This window comes from Bubalus kerabau, chromosome 9 (genome assembly GCF_029407905.1).
Source record: "Bubalus kerabau isolate K-KA32 ecotype Philippines breed swamp buffalo chromosome 9, PCC_UOA_SB_1v2, whole genome shotgun sequence".
NCBI classification, from domain to species: Eukaryota; Metazoa; Chordata; class Mammalia; order Artiodactyla; family Bovidae; genus Bubalus; species Bubalus kerabau.
The window spans coordinates 81,537,114-81,556,314 of record NC_073632.1 but is presented as its reverse complement, the minus strand read 5'-3'; the positions used below and the strand labels follow the sequence as shown (position 1 = coordinate 81,556,314).

At 34.7% G+C, this 19,201-nt stretch overlaps 1 protein-coding gene across 5 annotated transcripts in view; it reads left to right on the top strand.

Annotated features, from left to right (window-relative positions):
- The window catches only part of AHI1 (Abelson helper integration site 1), a 217,191-nt gene that overhangs the window by 60,651 nt on the left and 137,339 nt on the right, over positions 1–19,201 (top strand). For all 5 annotated transcript variants that reach the window (XR_008698351.1, XM_055535697.1, XM_055535700.1 and 2 more), the window contains exons 14-18: positions 1,624–1,853; positions 3,552–3,658; positions 6,111–6,229; positions 9,182–9,312; positions 10,851–10,991. Coding sequence is in view for 4 of the 5 variants with exons in the window: in XM_055535697.1 (XP_055391672.1) it covers positions 1,624–1,853; positions 3,552–3,658; positions 6,111–6,229; positions 9,182–9,312; positions 10,851–10,991 (728 nt within the window). In the remaining variant the exon portion in view is untranslated. The remainder of the gene's footprint in view (positions 1–1,623; positions 1,854–3,551; positions 3,659–6,110; positions 6,230–9,181; positions 9,313–10,850; positions 10,992–19,201) is intronic.

Here is a 19,201-nt window from a genome sequence, read left to right as displayed (position 1 = left end):
CCCACCTCCCGGAATATTGGAAATAAAAGCAAAAATAAACAAATGGGACCTAATTAACCTTAAAAGCTTCTGCACATCAAATAATTTTTTGTATGTTCATCTAGTCTTTACAGATTTGAGTATAAATGTTCTCTGCTATGATCAGTCTGATTTTTTTTTCCCACAAACCCAGTAATACATTTCTTTTGATCTTAGATTCTCCCATTGCTTGCATGACTAAAGCCATCACTGATACCAGTTCAGCATTTATATAAAAAGCTTCATTCTTATGATAAAACATTGTGTCTATTCAAATTATATTGAGCTCTTTTTACAATACACTTGTCATTTCTTCTTGTTCTATAGCATTTCAGATGCTGCTGCTAAGATTTATTAGCAGGACACAGAAGTTTTACTTTCAGCATTCTTCTTAATATTCCCTCAAAATTAGTGATTTTTTTTTTCCACTAAGTACTGTATTTCATGTTACATGAGTTCATTGAAAGTTTCATGATGGTAAAAATGTTTATGCAGTGACACGTGTGTTTTACTTTTACTTGAAAACAGCCTTTCACTTCCTTCGTTACTAGTTTGGATTCTTAGTAGTTGAAGATCATATCCTGTATTTTTAAGCAGCTGCTGAGAAAGCTTATAGAATGTTATTCTTGAGTAGCAACTGTAATTTTTCTTCTATAGTTAATTTTTAAAAAATCTTAATTTGATTCATTTCTTAGATAGTAATAAAAAGGATAAACTATAAATCCCCATGTTAAAAAATAAATTCTTCTAATTCTGATAACCTAAGTTTTTAAAAATTGAGTGCTTCACACTCATAAAGCACCTGTTTGTTCCTAGATTTTGCCTGTTTTTGCACACTGACTTCAGAGAAGGCAATGGCAACCCACTCCAGTACTAACCTGATAGTTTAACTCTTAGGGTTTACTTTTGTCAAGACTATCGCAATAACAATATAATTTTCTTTTAAATCACCTGTTATATAAAGGAAGAGATAATGAGTATAAAAAAGGGAGTACTCAATGTTAGATAACCTGTTTCCTATAAAATATTGTAACTATTTTAATGTTATTTTGTTCAAGTACTTATGTAGTAATTTGAAAGTAGCTTCTAAGTCTTTGAGATCTTTATGTTAATTATGCTTTGAAATTACAAATAAAAAGTTAATGGAGTACCCTATTAAGTCCTCAACTGTAAGCACTTTGGAAAAGCAATATACACAACCTAAATGGGAAATCATTGAAATTTCTTCCTCTATTTTATTTTTTACTTATATTTTATTAGATGCAATATTTTACCAACTATGCATTGTGTTTAATCAATGTCAAGAATAGGTTGGTTTGAAAAAAATAGAGACATATGCAAGTACAGTTTTTCATTTTGCAGTATAGATTGCAATTAGTAGATGAATTAATATAATGCTTGAAAATAACTGTAAGAAATAGCTTTGTCAAAATGTAAAGAAGTCTGGTCATCAAATAATGTGATCAGATCAGATTATTTTTATTGTTATAAAATTTACCATTGGTTGTTATCATTTGCTTACTCATAAAGTCCATTGCCTATATCGGTTCTTAGAGAAACGTCTGCCTTTCAGAAGCAATAGGTAACATTTTCATCCTTTTCCAGGATATGGAAAAATGAAATAAACAATACAAATACTTTCAGAGTTTTACCTCATCCTTCTTTTGTTTACACGGCTAAATTCCACCCAGCTGTAAGAGAGCTGGTGGTGACAGGATGCTATGATTCTGTGATACGTATATGGGAAGTTGATATGAGACAGGATCCTGCCGTATTGATCCGACAGTTTGACACTCACAGGAGTTTCATCAACTCTCTCTGTTTTGATACTGAAGGTATGTCTGAAATTATATTCAAATTGAAGGCTAGTTACATGAGGAATTTTTAAAAATTTTTGTTTCACTAGGATAATAATTATTTCAGCTTGAGAGGGACTTTGTGTATTAGATAAAATTAAATATGTTTGTGCATATTTAGATTGTTTGTGCAGATCATATGATAGACCTGGTCATAAATTTGGTACAGCAGTAGTTGTTAGTTAATTTTAAAGTCAGTATATTTCCAAGCATTTTGATTCAACTAATCTTTGCTGTAACAACCAGTCCTGTTCCAAATTTATGAATATATTTCATTGGATTGGTGATTATTCCCTTAGTAGTTTTCTTAAAGGACTCTTTTCTGTAAATGATAAAATTGAGGAAGATAGGGGGAAAGATCCCAGAACAATGTTGAAAATATGTATTTTAAATGTGGCAACAAGATTTTTTTAAGTATATAAACACATGTTTATGAAAGGGAAATTTTCAATTATTTAAGGTTTAATCTTAGAATACAAGTATTATAAATGGTGTTTTAAGGATATAAAATATAATTATTTTATCAGCTGAAAGACTAAAATTTGTTGTATCTATTAGTCAACTTTTCTATTATTTCAGACATTAGGTTTGTATGGCTGTAAACAATTAGTATGGGATCGTGTCAAAATAATAATATTTCTAATGTACTCAGTTCAACCATAAGGATGTTTATAAGCAGGAACCCCTTCAAGAAAGGTCAACCAAGGATAGAAAAGCATCTGAAAACTCTTGTTATAGAAAAAGTAGCTCAGATTGTGAAAGGGAGATGAATAATTTCTTCAGGTATTTGGTTAAGGTGTGAAAAAAGTGAAGTCCTTCTGTGTTGCTCCAGTAGGCAGGAATAGAGCCAAAGCTACAGAAAACAGATTTTTCTTTGCTTAGAATTAGAAAGAACATTCTCACATGCAGAGCATTTCAACAGTTGAGTAAGCTAAAGTGAAAGTGAAATCTCTCAGTCAAGTCTGACTCTGCGACCACATGGCTCCTCCATCCATGGGATTTTCCAGGCAAGAGTTCTGGAGTGGGGTGCCATTTCCTTCTCCATGAATATGCTAAATGTTAATACTTATGTGTAAAATATTGCATTCACAGTTGCTGAACAGCCATCTGTTCATATGGTTTCTAAAATATGCCTAATTGTTTATGAAGTTAAATCTGATGGCCTTTGAAGTCCCATTAACTGTAGGATGGTTTGACTTTCAGAATTGATGTTAAACTGGAACACCTGTTACTTATTATTTTATTCATTCCCTAATCATTTATTGAGTTCCTACCAGGTCTCAGGTATTATTCTAACAGTATATACTAGAGCATAGGTGTTTCTCCAGGAATGTGAAATGGGTTATATAGGTTAATAAAAGTGAGCAGTACAGATCATATTGGAAAATTAAAATAATTTGTTTTGCTTTGGAATTTGAGCCATGTACACATGAATTGAGATGCTCATTTCATTTTGTTTTCAAATTCAGGTAGGTGACAAAAAAATAAATCACAAGTAACTCAAAAGGGTGAAGAAAATTGTGATCTGATTGTTTGCCATTTGGGCTTTTTTTAAACTACAGTAGCTTTTAATAGCACTTCAGTTTTTTGTCTTATTGGGATATGTTTGCCCAATTTCATAATAGTTGAAACAACTTCTGTGTAACATTTTTACCTAAATAATTTTTTTTTTAATAGGTCATCACATGTATTCAGGAGACTGCACAGGGGTGATTATTGTTTGGAACACGTATGTCAAAGTCAACGATGTACAACACTCGGTGCGTCACTGGAGCATAAACAAGGTAGAGTTTCACCTCATACTTGGGGATTTATTTGAAAAAATTGGGAAAAATCACATGACTTAGAAGATGCAGGACATTCTGTTCACTCCTTTCAAAGGAATTAAGTTTTTCTCAGTCCCTCAAAAGTCAGTTATCATGTCTTCCTGATAGTTAATTGATAACATAGTGACTTAATGAAAATTTTCTTCATTTTGGTTGGGCTTTCCTTTCACATTTTTGAGCCTTAAGTTGCACTCTGGTATTCAGGAATCCATTGGTAAAATTTATGCAAAATGAGGTATATGTTATGTTATCATCTATACATAACAACTTATATTTTCTGCTATTCATATTCTTTTTTTTCTTTGTCCAATAGCATCACTAGAAGTACCATGCTCAAGGTTTTGTTAACAGTGTTATCTCTCAAAATTATGTGATCAAGATTATGTATTAATAAATATGAAGAGGTCTGTCATTTAATCACAGTAATTGTTTCATTTAAAATATACTAAATTGGCCAAAACAAATGAATAATCTCATTTTTTAAGTAGAGTGTTTTTAAGATGGCTTGTATACCAAGCAACTTTGTTGGTGTATATTTAGTATGTTTTAGTTAAAAATATGAAACAAGTCATTAAACTTGAGTTTTTTATATTTATATATATATATGTCATATATATAAATACGCTATACCTGTGTTCTTTGGTTTTCTTGTTCTTCATAATAGATTGTAGCATTTGTCCCTGTTTGAAAAAAGACGCAGGAAAAAGAATTTCCATCAACTTTAGTTAAATCTGTTGAGTCTGTCATATCAATTTAAAAACCAGTCTATTCTATTTTTAGTCATTCTTATCTAGTCTGTCAGATTAATGAATGATGACTTGAGACTCATGTTGTAGCAATTTCATACACTTTGCAAAGAACTTTCTAATTACTTATATGCTGATAAGTGATTGGCAAGGTTCCAAAGGCAACATTTCTAGTCATTTGATTCTGCAATACAGAGTCTACTATTTATATTAAAATCATGTGTTTTCTTTCCCTCTGTGTAGTAACCAATAAAGGCAAGTATACCTTGGAAATCTGCCACCTGGTGGTTACTTGAGACAGTCAAATATAAAAAGTGAGGAAATGAGGGATGGGATGTCCTTTGAACAGCTTATGCCTGGGACAGATGGAGACTGCGATTTCTTACTTGGTTCTCTTCCACCAGTGGAGTGGGGGATGCTGGCTTATGCTCATTTGTCTCTTAAGATGAAACATCCATGTTGCTTGTCACATACTCTTTGGTGTCGAGCGTGGTCTTTAACACCAGATCTTGAGCATGAATATGATAAAAATATGAAGGAAATCATTAACAGATGCTACAAACACTAAATCTGCCAACTCTTTTCTCGAATTTATTCCTGACACCTGTTATGCAGCCTTGTTTTTGATTTTGCACATTTGCATCTGTGTAAGTGTTGGTCCAATTGCTCAAACCTTCATCAGTGCATCTTCACCTCCACATCATTGTAGTTGGGCTCAGTAAAATCCCCATCTGTGGTGTCAGTGTTTGACTTCATTCTGGAACTTGTAAAAAAGTAGTTGACAGCGGGTTTCAGCACCAAACAGCAGAACCAGGGATTCTACTGCTGCTATTAGGATTATAGCAGTTTGTACCCCACTTGTATTGGTGCCAACCCACCTCTGAAGAGGAGACCCTCTAGGAGAAGTGAGCAAAATAATAAGGGGACCTCGAGGGAGAGGAATGCTATTCAGAATTCTGACTACAGGGTAAAGCAGACCTTCTCTTGACTCTTCAGACTTTAAACAGTTTTGTATTTGCAGTTGTTTTCTTTCTCCTGATAATCCAAACAAGAAGGATTTTGGAAACTGTCCTTATTTATATATGGCTTGTTCAGGCAGATTCTCCTTCCATGTTTGTGTCTTTCTTGACATCAGTAGTCAGGTCTACTTATAGACTTCTTCTGTAACCAGAAGATTTAGCTGCTTTAAGTATCCAGAAAAACCTAAAATTACAATCTAAACTAAATTGTTTCATAATAAGATGCTAATAACTTATCTTTTTCAGGACAAGTGGAGGTAAATGTATGAAAAAATAATCTGAAACTGAAATAGAACTGAGAGCTAATTCTGTACTTAATTTTGAACTTAGAAATTGAGATTTCTTATATGATGATAAACAGACAATGTAGTAATAAAAGATGTGTTTTCAGAAAGTGCTTCTTCTTTGAGAATATACTACAAAAACACTAATTAAATATAGTGTTACTTAGCAGCCCAAAACTACATTTTATCAGCTTTATTTTCATCCTTAACTTGAAGTTACTTGGAATAATTTTGCTAACAATTTTAAAACATCTTGCATTGTGCAATTAAAAATGACCTCTTAAAATTAAACTTAAAAGGGCTTAACTTTAGACAAATTTTGTAGTTGTAATATTACATAATCTTTTTAAACTCATTTTAGGAAATTAAAGAGAGTGAGTTTAAGGGAATCCCGATAAGTTACTTGGAGGTTCATCCCAATGGAAAACGTTTATTAATTCATACCAAAGACAGTACTTTGAGAATTATGGATCTCCGAATGTAAGTATATTTCAGTGTTTGCAGGTTAAACACTCATAGAATAAGTAATGATTTAATTCATATTTATACAATGCAGCTGTGGTTCTCAACTAGAGAATTTTGTCCCTCAGGGGACCTCTGGCAGCGTCTAGAGACACTTAAATGTTTATTCTAGTATCGAGTGGATTGTTACTCAGTTACTCAGTGGTGTCTGACTCTTTGCGACCCGAGGGACTGTGGCCTGCCAGGCTTCTCTGTCCCTGTCCCTGGAATTATCCCAGCAGGACTGACGGAGTGGGTTGTCATGTTCTCCTCCAGAGGATCTTCCCTACCCAAGGATCTGTGTCCCCTGCTGCTCCTGCATTGGCAGGTGGATTCTTTACCACTGAGCCACCTAGGAAGTGGATAGAGACCAGAGATAATGAACATCCTGCAGCATATGAGACAGGCCCCTACAACAATTATCTAACTGCAAATGTAAATAGTTTTGAAGCTGAGATGTAGTCAACTGCTTTTTATTTTCACATTAAAAAAGGAGAAACTTCTGCCATGGACTGTCTTTTATCTCTGTGATATTGGTTTAGCATAGTAATATGATCTTATGTCATGCCTGAATAAGAGGGCTTTTTACTAGCATAACACTGGCATGGATACTGTGGGAGAATGATAAGTAGAATTGGCTCATCAGGAGTTTAGAATGTAGTTGTACTCTCCAAAATAACTTGCAAAACACTTAATTAGCCTACAGTGTGACATCTTCAAGGACTGTTACAGAATCTGCTATTCTTTTTTTTTTCTGTACATCATACCCAACATCATACCTGGAAGGTAGCAAGTACTCCATAAGTATCTTTTAATGAATATAAATATATAGTAAAAGAATTATGTTTTTCATGGTAACAGTGAAGCTGAATAGCTATAATAAAGCTTTATGTTCAAGGCTCTATGGAGAGTCTGGTCTTTGAGCTCAATCTTGAAGGGTGGATAGAATTTAGATAAGATGGCAGTGTCCTCTCTAGGATAGAAAGCCTGGAATAAAGTCAGGGTGTGGGATAATAGAAGTTGTGTTCAGAGCAGAGTGAGTTAATCCATATGAGCTTTGGTTTCTTGCTGAGGAATGCTGAGAGACTATGTAGAGATTTGAGCCAGATTTTAGAAGTCCAGGCCTGCAGAGTTTAGTTGTTCTCTTCTTAAGTAGTATAGTATTCAGCCCATGATCACACTTGGGCTCTGGAGGAAAACTGCTTATAGTCAAATACTGCCTGTTCCATCCCTTTAACTGATAAGTCTCTTTTCCTCCTCACACAAATGGAAGAGTACTACACCATCCTCACAAGTGTTTTGTGGGTAATAACTAGTTTACAGATGTAAAGTATTGGGTTGGCCAAAAAATTCATTTGGGTTTTTCCATAACACCTTACAGAGAAACCCTGATGAACTTTCTGACCAAGCCAATACTTAAATTAACAGAAATAGCAGAAGTTTTGACCCAGTAACCTTGGGTTTAGGAATTTATGTTAAGAAAATAATTGTGAAACAGTGCAATGTGTGTGTGTATACACACGCATACACACACAAGGTTGTTCATAGACGTCATATTCATGCTAGGGGAAACATGTTGGATAATTCTTCAGTTCAGTTCAGTTCAGTTGCTCAGTCGTGTCCGACTCTTTGCGACCCCATGAATCGCAGCACGCCAGGCCTTCCTGTCCATCACCAACTCCCGGAGTTCACTCAGACTCACGTCCATCGAGTCAATGATGCCATCCAGCCATCTCATCCTCTGTCATCCCCTTCTCCTCCTGCCCCCAATCCCTCCCAGCATCAGAGTCTTTTCCAATGAGTCAACTCTTCGCATGAGGTGGCCAAAGTACTGGAGTTTCAGCTTTAGCATCATTCCTTCCAAAGAAATCCCAGGACTGATCTCCTTCAGAATGGACTGGTTGGATCTCCTAGCAGGCCAAGGGACTCTCAAGAGTCTTCTCCAACACCACAGTTCAAAAGCATCAATTCTTCGGATACTGGAAATATCCTAAGAGTTACCCAACAATAGAAAATTTCTTAAGATACATTTAGACAATGATATATGCCTATTAAAATGATAATGCATAATTTTTATTTTCTGACATGAAAGGCCATTACTCATGGTTCATTGTTGACTGAAAAAAGCAAATAACAGAGCAGGATATGTAATATCCTGTCTGTAAACCGATGATGATAATAGTACCTGTGCTGTGCTGTGCTTAGTCGCTCAGTCATGTCTGACTCTTTGTGACCCCATGAACTGTAACTTGTCAGGCTCCTCTGTCCATGGGATTCTCCAAGCAAGAATACTGGAGTGGGTTGCCATGCCCTTCTCCAGGGGTTCTTCCCAACGCAGGGATTGAACCCAGGTCTCCCACATTGCAGGCAGATTCTTTACTGTCTGAGCCACCTGGCACATAATAAGCACTGAAAATGTTAGCTGTTATTATTATTCACACGTTTAAAAGCCCAGAAGGGTACATGCCATATTTAAAAGATGATTCAATAATGGTTTTTCTAGTATTTCTGCAGTAATCAAGTATTCATTGATTTAAAATTTTTTTCACATGGAAAAAATATAAGAATATAAAAATTCTGTTCATTTTTGAGTTACCAATTCAAATGCATCTTCTTTGCTCCATAGCTAGAATCATCTCTCTCTCTTATCCAAATCTGCAAAGGACTTTTTCTGTTCTTCTTTTGTGGCACTTTCTACATTCACTTTCTATTCTTCTTTAGTGCATTTCTTCTCTCTCCTGCTAAATTATAAGCTCCCTGAGCTCAGGAACTCCCTCTACTTTATTCTCTATCCATCATGGAATGTATCCTGTGTAACAGATTCTCACAAGTTGCTTGTCAAATGCAAATGAAGTATTGAAAAGTTTTTCTACCACTAGTCATTGAAATGGGTAAGACAAGTTACATTTATAAAATCTTTTTGGTTTCTAGATTAGCAGCAAGGAAATTTGTAGGTGCAGCAAATTATCGAGAGAAGATTCATAGCACTTTGACACCATGTGGGACTTTTCTCTTTGCTGGAAGTGAGGATGGTATAGTATATGTTTGGAACCCAGAAACAGGTAAATAGCATTTCATTGAACTTTAAAAAGATTTGTTTTGTTTTTGATGAAGTATAAAAACTACCATTTTATAGAATAATTTTCAAGGAAATTCTGATTTTAAGTTCTCAGTTATGTTTTTCAAAATTGGAAAGCTGATAATGAAATTCAACTACAGTCCGAATTTATATTAATTCTGTTCTTTATGGTTTTGATATCTTCATGGATTTAGAATTCTGCATTATAATTTAAGGTTTATTCTTTCCTTGCTGGTAATGAGATATTGTTGATCTCACAGAAGTATTTAATGGGGACTGTAATACAAAATTCAGTTATGAACTGAATTTAGAGTTCAACTAGGTATACAAATGGTTAACCATCTACAGTTCATTTTTATTAGAAACAAACATATTCCTGTCAGAGTTTTGGATATTTGAAACTTAATAGCCATTTACCTGAATTACTATAATTCAACTTTTTCAATAAAATAAACTGTTACATTGGATAGTTCATTTGTGCTTCACTTTGCTTTTTTGGAAGAAAAGCCAAAACTTCATAAACATTTGTTTAGCAATAGAAAGAATTTTATAAAATTTACTTTAAAATTTCTTTAATGAGCATCTTTTTTATTTTCATCTCTCCCGTTAGGCATTTTTAACTAATCAGTTCACTTGGGATTTTGTTTTTCTTCTTTGCTTTTTGAGTTCTGATTTTCAGAACTTCTGCTGTAGTCATTAATAGTATGCTGCTGCTGCTGCTGCTAAATCGCTTCAGTCATGTCCGACTCTGTGCAACCCCATAGATGGCAGCCCACCAGGCTCCACCGTCCCTGGGATTCTCCAGGCAAGAACACTGGAGTGGGTTGCCATTTCCTCCTCCAATGCATGAAAGTAAAAAGTGAAAGTGAAGTCGCTCAGTCTTGTCTGACTCTTAGCGACCCCTTGGACTGCAGCCCACCAGGCTCCTCTGTCCATGGGATATTCCAGGCAGGAGTACTGGAGTGGGGTACCATTGCTTCTCCGCATTAATAGTGTGTGTGTGTGTGTGTGTGTGTGTGTGTGTGTGTATTTAAAGGAGATGGTACATCAAACAGCCTCTGGGAAAAAAAAAGAAAAATTAATTCCTCACTAAACTTCCCCCAGCCAGATAATTTCTTTAGTTTTAGTCCTGATATTCCTCCTGTAGTTCTCCCTGGAGTTGTTTCTTAGCTGGCATTTGCTCAGCTCTGTCAGATCTCAGATCTCTACAGATCTCTACTTCCAAGCTGTTTGTCTTTAGTTTGTGCCTTGAAACTCCATCAAGACATTGGACCAAAAAGAAGAAAAAGGAAGGCCAAGAGAATGAAAAATAATTGTTTAATATAGTGGGTCGCAAAAGAGTCGGACATGACTTACCAGCTAAACAACAACAGGTCAATTATAAGTATTTAAGGTTTCCCTGTAAATAGCATGAGGTTTATTATTACTTACCATAAAGCTTTTTTTGATAAGTTGCAGGATAATCTTCTAATGAGAAATATCTGAGATAGTACAAATTATTGAATGTCTTTTCTTATTTAGGAGAGCAAGTAGCAATGTATTCTGACCTGCCATTCAAGTCACCAGTTCGAGACATTGCTTATCATCCACTTGAAAATATGGTTGCATTTTGTGCATTTGGGCAGAATGAGCCAATTCTCCTATATATTTATGATTTCCATGGTAAGTCCACTGCTTGATAAGGAGAGAATATTTAGAGTAACCTTTACATTTAGGCTGAACTAGAAATTATGAGCTCTGTGAAAACTGTCATTATTTGTATTAACAAAACTCTCTTGAAAGTATTATGAAGGCCAAGCAGCTTAAAAAAGATCATATTATTATAACATTTTATTTTATCATGAGCATTTTTATTATGGAATTTAAATATCATCAAAAGTATACCTAATGGTTGTGCTCTTGTATTATAATCATAAATGGTAGTCATCATTCTCTTCATAGATCAATTTAAATAAATAAAATTCACCTAAAAGCGATTTGGCAATATCTCTAACATTAAAAGGTAAATAACATTTAGGGTATGTGAATCTGTAATGTTTTTACTTGAATATTGAGTTAATTTCTTATTCTTTGTTTTCTTTTTAACTAAAGCACAGTTTAAATAAGTTATGATTTTCTGAGAGTTTCTTAACATTAAAAAAAAAGACAAAAAAGTCACTTAGAGCTGATTGACTTTGTTGTACAGCAGAAACCAACACAACATAGTAAAACAATTATTCTCCAATTAAAAATAGACTTTAAAAAAGGAAGGGAAAAAAGTCAAGCCTCAGCAAAAATGCCTTTTTCTACATTAAAATCACACTGTTCTTTAATTTTGGAAAATAATAAGGAAATAGACTTTGAATACATTTTTAAGAAATAGTATGGCATTATTAGAATCATTTGGATTTATTCTGTTGTTCATATATTTCCTTAATTTCTGACCTGAAATTAGGATTTCGTTGTTCTGTGTGGTATTGACAGTGTTGACACTCTCAAAATTGCAGTTCCATTTTCTTCATATGTTAATTCTTACACAACAATAAATGGTTTTTATAGTCTCTTTCGGAGAAGGCAATGGCACCCCACTCCAGTACTCTTGCCTGGAAAATCCCACGGACGGAGGAGCCTGGTAGGCTGCAGTCCATGGGGTCGCTAAGAGTCGGACACAACTGAGCGACTTCACTTTCACTTTTCACTTTCATGCATTGGAGAAGGAAATGGCAACCCACTCCAGTGTTCTTGCCTGGAGAATCCCAGGGACGGGGAAGCCTGGTGGGCTGCCGTCTATGGGGTCGCACAGAGTCGGCCACGACTGAAGTGACTTAGCATAGCATAGCATAGTCTCTTTAGTTTAAGATACCATTCACCATTTTTGCTAAGATGATTTACACACAATGTCATAAGTACATAAATATATAAATATGTATTTAGATAACGTTGTGAAACTATTTGGACAGAATGTTTTAAATTAGTGAAATGCAAGGGGTTAAGCTTCCTACATTAACACAGTGTGAATTGGTTAATGTTTGTGATAAGTGCTAAGTTGTTAGACAATTGAATTGAGCTGTAAACCTGAAGTTTTGATCATAGTATAAATCTTATTTCTTTATAGGTGAGTTAGAGAATATATGTAAAATTGAGATTTATCTTGTTTTAAAGAATTTTACAGAGAAGAAATAATGAATTTCTGTAACACATATTCAGATTTACAGAACACTATTACTAATGGTGAATTGTTAAACAACACAGTACCATTTACTGTTACAATCAATATAGCAAAAGTCAACACTTCCTGATCACAGGAAAAGACAAGTGGATTTCTCAAATCATCCAGTGTCCAAATTTGTTGTCTAGTTCAAACATAGGTCCTGAGACAGGTCTTTCTTTTATACATTTTTAATCTTCACAGAAAAAAGAAGAGTTACACCTCATTACTTTGTAATTGGGACTGTTATTCAGGAAATAGGTATACAGTTATTTCCTCAAACTCTTAAGGAGTTTCACAACAGTTTTCATTCAATTTCTAATTTACTTTTGAAATTTTCACTACAAATGCAATTTCAACCTCCACCCTTATCTTTTTTCTTCAGTTTACTTTTTGTCTTTGATACAAGTTCATCATTAGATTAGGTTTGTCCATTTATTTTTTCAACAGTAGGTTTTTAGACTAAGGAGTCCATTCTAGAAGCATATGTAGGAAGAGCCAAGTGTTTGAAAGCATTGGTTTTAGGCTCAGTTCTCTTTCTTTGGTGATCTTGCACAAGCCTTCCTGATGCTCCAGTTTCCCTGTCTAGTAAATGGTCCTACTGTTGTTGTTCAGTCGCTCAGTTGAGTCTGACTCTTTGCAACTGCATGGACTGCCAGGCTTCCCTGTCCTTCATCTTCTCCCAGAGCTTGCTCAGACTCATATCCATTGAGTCCGTGATGCCGTCCAACCATCTCATCCTCTGTCATCCCCTTCTCCTACCTTCAATCTTTCCCAGTTTCAGGGTCTTTTCCAGTGAGTTGGCTCTTCGCCTCAGGTGGCCAAAGTATTGGAACTTCCGCTTCAGCATCAGTCCTTCCAGTAAATATTCCAGACTGATTTCCTTTAGGATTGACTGATTTGATCTCCTTGCTGTCCAGGGGACTCTCAAGAGTCTTATCCTGCACCACAGTTTGAAGGCATCAATTCTTCAGTGCTCAGCCTTTTTTATTATCCAGCTCTCAGATCTGTACATGACTACTAGAAAAATCATAGCTTTGACTATATGGACCTTTGTAGGCAAAGTAATGTCTCTGCTTTTTAATACGCTGTCTAGGTTTGTCATTGCTTTTCTTCTGAGAAGCAAGCGTCTTTTAATTTCATGGCTGCAGTCACCTTTCACATTGATTTGGGGCTGTGGTCCTACTACTACTGCTATTACTTGTCCTGCCTCAGAGAGTTATTTGTGAAGATGCCATGAGATAGGAACTGTGAAAGTACTTTGTAAGTTGATAAGCACCATATTAAAACAAAAAAGATAAAATGGACTGTTATGCTCATCCAACCAGTATACACTTGACTTTATGGGAACTTTTGTTTTCATATGCTGATAGCATCTCTTTGGAATGAAACTGAAAACAGGGTTTTTTTTTTTTCCTTTCTTTCTTTCTTTCTGTTAGTCAGCCTTTTCCTTTTATATCTTTCTAGCTCAGTTGTTTTAGAAAATAAATGCATAAAATTAAGAACATCATGTTATTTCCACACTGTCTTAATGTACAGGAGGGATTTCCATGGTGTTTTAGAAATTTAAATGTTCAAATAATACACATATTAAAATTATTTTTGCAGTGTCAGTTCATTTTTGATATACTGACTTATCTTTATGAGCAAAACTTAAAAGGCTTCAGCACATTTTCCCAACTCATCACTGCCTATCTTTAAAAAGAAGCATCCTAGGAAAAAGTTATGTAATCTCAAGCAATTCAAGATTTAGCACAGTTCTCATAAATGATATATAACCATGAAAAAAAGGAAAGTTGTTTCAGACTCTAATTTACTCATTAAATACAAGCCAGAATCATGAAGTCTTTAAATTTTTTCAGTGAAAATTATGGCATTTATTACTGACCTAGTATAGTTTTGCCTTATATTTTATTTATCTTTTAACACAGGACTATTTTGCTCAAATTTTCTTGTCTGAAAATAAAGTTTGCATGTAGTTTTACATAAGTGTTTTCATGATATTAAAATTGAAAGATCTAAAACAGTTACATGATTTTTTTAAATAGTATTTATCAGAGCTGCCGATACGTTTAGGCAATTTTCAAGGAAAATGGAGCAAGTTCTTTTTTTTTTTTTTAAATCAGCTAAATAAGCTGTGAATGAGACCACAATGGTAGCTAAATGTATCATACATCTTTCAGTTCTAGCAAAATCTGTGAAGAGTCAGCAAGCATCTTTCCCTGTTAAGCATATGTTCAGGTTGTGGTCTTCTGGGTCTTTCATTCTACTGACTTTTTGCTTTTTTTGGTAAGAAATATGATTTTTACTTTCAGAAGGCAGTTGTATTTGCCTGATGTTGAAAGAGTTAATCATCTAGTAATACAAAATTTAGTCACAATGTACCACAAATAATGTACTTTTAGGATTCCCATAATAACAGAGTACTAGTCAGAGAAACGGCTTCTCCTGAATTAAATTTATGAAGCTAGACTTTAGCAATTAATGTTCTGTTATTAATCAATACTTGCCTACCTCAGAATGTAGGATCCTGTTCTACATTTAATGGTAATTACATCTGATACAAAGCATTTTGCATGGGCCTGGTACTATTTTAAGCACTTTACATGTATTTATTTTAAGTTTTCACAATAATCTTACGAGGTTGGTACCATAATTATCCCTGTTTTATGGGAACCAGGACTTGGATCCATACAGTCTGGACTTGGAATACATGCTTTCATTTGCTACACTAAACTTTTTAGCAGATTTCCTGAAATATTAGCTTTTGATTGTCTATTATGCAAACCTTTTTTTGTTCCTACAAAACCATTTATTCTTCATCTCTGTGAAATATGTGATTTTTTTGTATTATCTGTACTTTGTGGGAAGTAGAGTTGGAGGCTTATTTGTCTTTTTTTTAAGCAGTACCTAGGCAGCATGCTGACACGTATTGAATATACATGTAGTATTTTGTGTAGAATCAAGCCTAATTTTCAGAGTTGTCAGCATTATATAATAATTCCAGGTAATGAGCCTAATTTTTCTCTAGGTGGCAGTATGTCCTCTGAGTCAGCATTAACTCTGGAGTGCTTTTCCGTCATTGAGACAAAGCAGATCTTTATTGAGCATCTATTGTGTGCCAAGTTGAGCAGGGCTGTGAAACCCAGGAATCAGAACCATGTGCTTTTCTGATCTTTTATACTTCCTAAGTAGTTCATTAAACCTCTGGGAGAATTTTAGTTGGACTGAAAAGCAACCTACTACTGACACTAAACATGATTTTATTTATAAAATTCATATTTGTTAATGATCACCTCTGTTGGTCATTGTTGATAGGTGTATTTTTCACATTGTGACATGCTTTACAGAGTTCATGTGATATATACCTTTACATTCCTATAAAATTTTTGTTATAGAACTTGCCTAGTAACAATAAGCCCATGGTGTTTATTTATAAGGTCCTATACCTAACCTGTCATATTACTGATGTGCAGTAAATCCATAGAACAGAATTATCCACCCTTACATTTTATAAAAATAAAGAATGAAAGGCATGATCAGTATGATCAATTAATAAATTTGGGTCTAATAATAATAGTGGTAGTTATGGTAGCTAACATTTATCAAGAATTTCTGCTATCAAGCATTTATTTGTTTATTTATTAAGTATTCCCTACTCTAATTAGCATTTTACATACGTTATCTTTACAGTCTTCCCCAGTCCTCACAAGGTAGATGCCCGTATTATCCTCGTTTTGCAGATGGTAAAACTGATGCCCAGGGAAATTAAGTTGAATGACGTCACACGATTGATAAAATGATGTCACTTGCCAGACTATCTAACTCCAGAGCCTGTGTTTTTAAAACATTAAACTGTCTGCTACATTACTAATTTAGACTTTGTATTTCCTATTTCATGAAGTAACTGAAGAAGGTAGCCATATATACCTGTGGTGAAATGTAGTGTTTGTTTTCAATTTTAATATTTAGGAAGACCCCTGATAATTAAAACTTTGGTTGTCTAGTATCATAATTAATTGTTCACTCCTTTACAAATGTTGGGGATAATTATAATACATTAAGCCATTATATTCTCAGTATAGTCCAAAATATGAATTTTCTTTATTATGTAATATTAAATTTTATTTTAATTAATATTTTAATATAACTACTTTTACAATATCTTTGCAATAAAGTAATGTCTAGTTGAAATTTGACATCTGTGGTTTTATGTATAATTTAATGGTGTTCTTGAAGTACAAATTGTGGATGATTCAAAAACAGATATTAATATTATACTTGGATAATAATATCCTTATATATCCTATAATATAAGGATAATATAATCCTTATATTTGGATAAGATTAAACTGTAACATATATAACTGATTGTAGGTTAACATTTTGGATATCTATTATTAGGTTAGTAGGAGAAATTAAGATAGCATGGCAACCCACTCCAGTATTCTTGTCTGGAGAACCTCTTGGACAGAGAAGTCTGGTGGGCTACGTACGGTCCAGAGCGTTGCATAGAGTTGAACACGGCTGAAGTGATTTATCACGCATGTATGCCAAATGTTAAGACATATTAAAGCCACCTGTTTCTTGGTCATATCGTGAAGCATCTGTTTTAATATTACACACATGATGAATAATCTGATAGAAAGCTTGTGTCATTTAAGGATTCAGGGCCTGTGGAAAATGTAGTCAACTTAATGGGTTTGAGCACAAACCAGAGTGCTGAATTCCTCATCCAGGCATTTCATTATTCTTACATTGGTGCTTTTTAAAATGCCCCCAAAAGAAAAAAAAAATGGTACTGTTCAAAATAGACAACAGTGTGGAGGGAAAGACCAAAGAAGGAACTAGAGCATTTTGGTTCTAGGCAAAAGGATATCACTTTCTATTTGACACTGGTCACAAAATTTATCATTTCTACATCTGTTTTTCCACCTGAAAAATTAAAATAATTTTCTGTCTTATCTCAGTGTTCTATTAAAGGATAAAATGAAACTAGAAAGCAAAGATATGGAGCATTGATATATGGAGCAGTCTACAGCAGGGAAATCCTAGCTGTTTTCTGTAGCAGTAAACTATTTATTTCTCTAGTTTTGAAGTCTGGAAAGTCCAAAATCAAGGGACTGACAGATTCTGTGTCCAGTGAGAGCCCACTTTCTGGTTTATAGATAGCACCTTTTAGCTGTTACTTCATATGGTGGAAGGGGCAAGGGAGCTCTCTGAGGCCTCTTATGTAAGGGCACTAATGCCATTCATGAGAGCTTTGCTCTCATGACCTAATCACCTCCCCAAAGCCTCATCTCTTAATATCATCATCATGGGAGTTAGGATTTCAGGATAGGAATTTTAGGGGAATGTAACATTCAGACCGCAGAAATTCTCTTCAGGAAGCAAATGTGAAAGGAAAAGGGGGAGGCTGCTGCTTAACTGCAGAATTCTAGGAAACTAGAGCAGTAGACTCATCAGCTTATAGTAATAGTATCGTAATTAGAAATAGGAATATTTATAAGGTATCTGGGCTTCCCAGGTGGTGCTAGTAGTGAAGAACCCGCCTGCCAATGCAGAGACAGAAAAAACACAGGTTTAATCCCTGGGTTGGGAAGATCCCCTGGAGGAGAGCATGGCAGCCCACTCCAGTATTCTTGCCTGGAGAGTCCCATGGACGGAGGAGCCTGGTGGCTACATCCACGGGGTCGCAGAGAGTTGGACACGACTGAAGCGACTTAGCATGCATGCATGCATAAGGTATCCAGTAAGATAATTATGTACAGTAACAGGGCTACGTATAATAGCAGATGTTGACCAAAGGTAGTAAATGTTGAACCAAAAGGAAATCTTAGTGTTGATATAGTGTAAGAGAAAGACTGTGCTATTTTTTTAGTTATATTTTTATTATGAAGTTAATAACATAAGTACACATAAATTTTAATAATGACAAACCTTGTATTCTCTTCAAATGCAAAGGGTACAGGATTAAAATATCTTATTTCCTCCATTCTTCCTCCTATAAAGATAAAAATCTCCTGAGCAAACCACTTTATTTTTTATGATTGTTTAAGGCCAGAACATACACAAAAGCACTGAACTTATATATATAAATCAGGATAGAGTGTCAGTTATGAAAACATTTTAAGAAATTTTTAAATTATGTAAAATGTAGAATCCCAAATTTTAGATGAAAAAAGATAAATTTAGAAGTATTTTGATGGATATAGGAAGGAAAGGAAACTACATTTCCCTTAAGCAAATGTGGTTGTCACCTTTGTGTTCTCAGCACCTTGTCCATTGCTTTGCAGTACCACTCAGCACACAGCAGGAATTTCTTGTTGACCTCCAAAACTTCAGACCCCCAAAGGCAGGCAGTGTGTTTGTATTCCCAGGGCCTGCTCTAGTGCACTACTCAGAGTCATGAAAGGGTAGGGATGAGACTGTTAGCACTGTGAGTTTTCAACATTATTAGTTAGGTTAGAGCTAAATTCACAGGAAGAGAAAATGGCAAAGTGAAGAGGTACAGTTATCAAATTGCAACATCGTACTCTAACTGTGACCTATATAATAATGATTTAGAAAGCTTTAAGTGTTAGAAGCATAGAGCTTAAAGGAATTTCAGAAACCACCTATTATAATTTTATAATGAAATAATCTGCACAGTCTTGTACAAATAGATATTTCTGTTGGGTCGAGG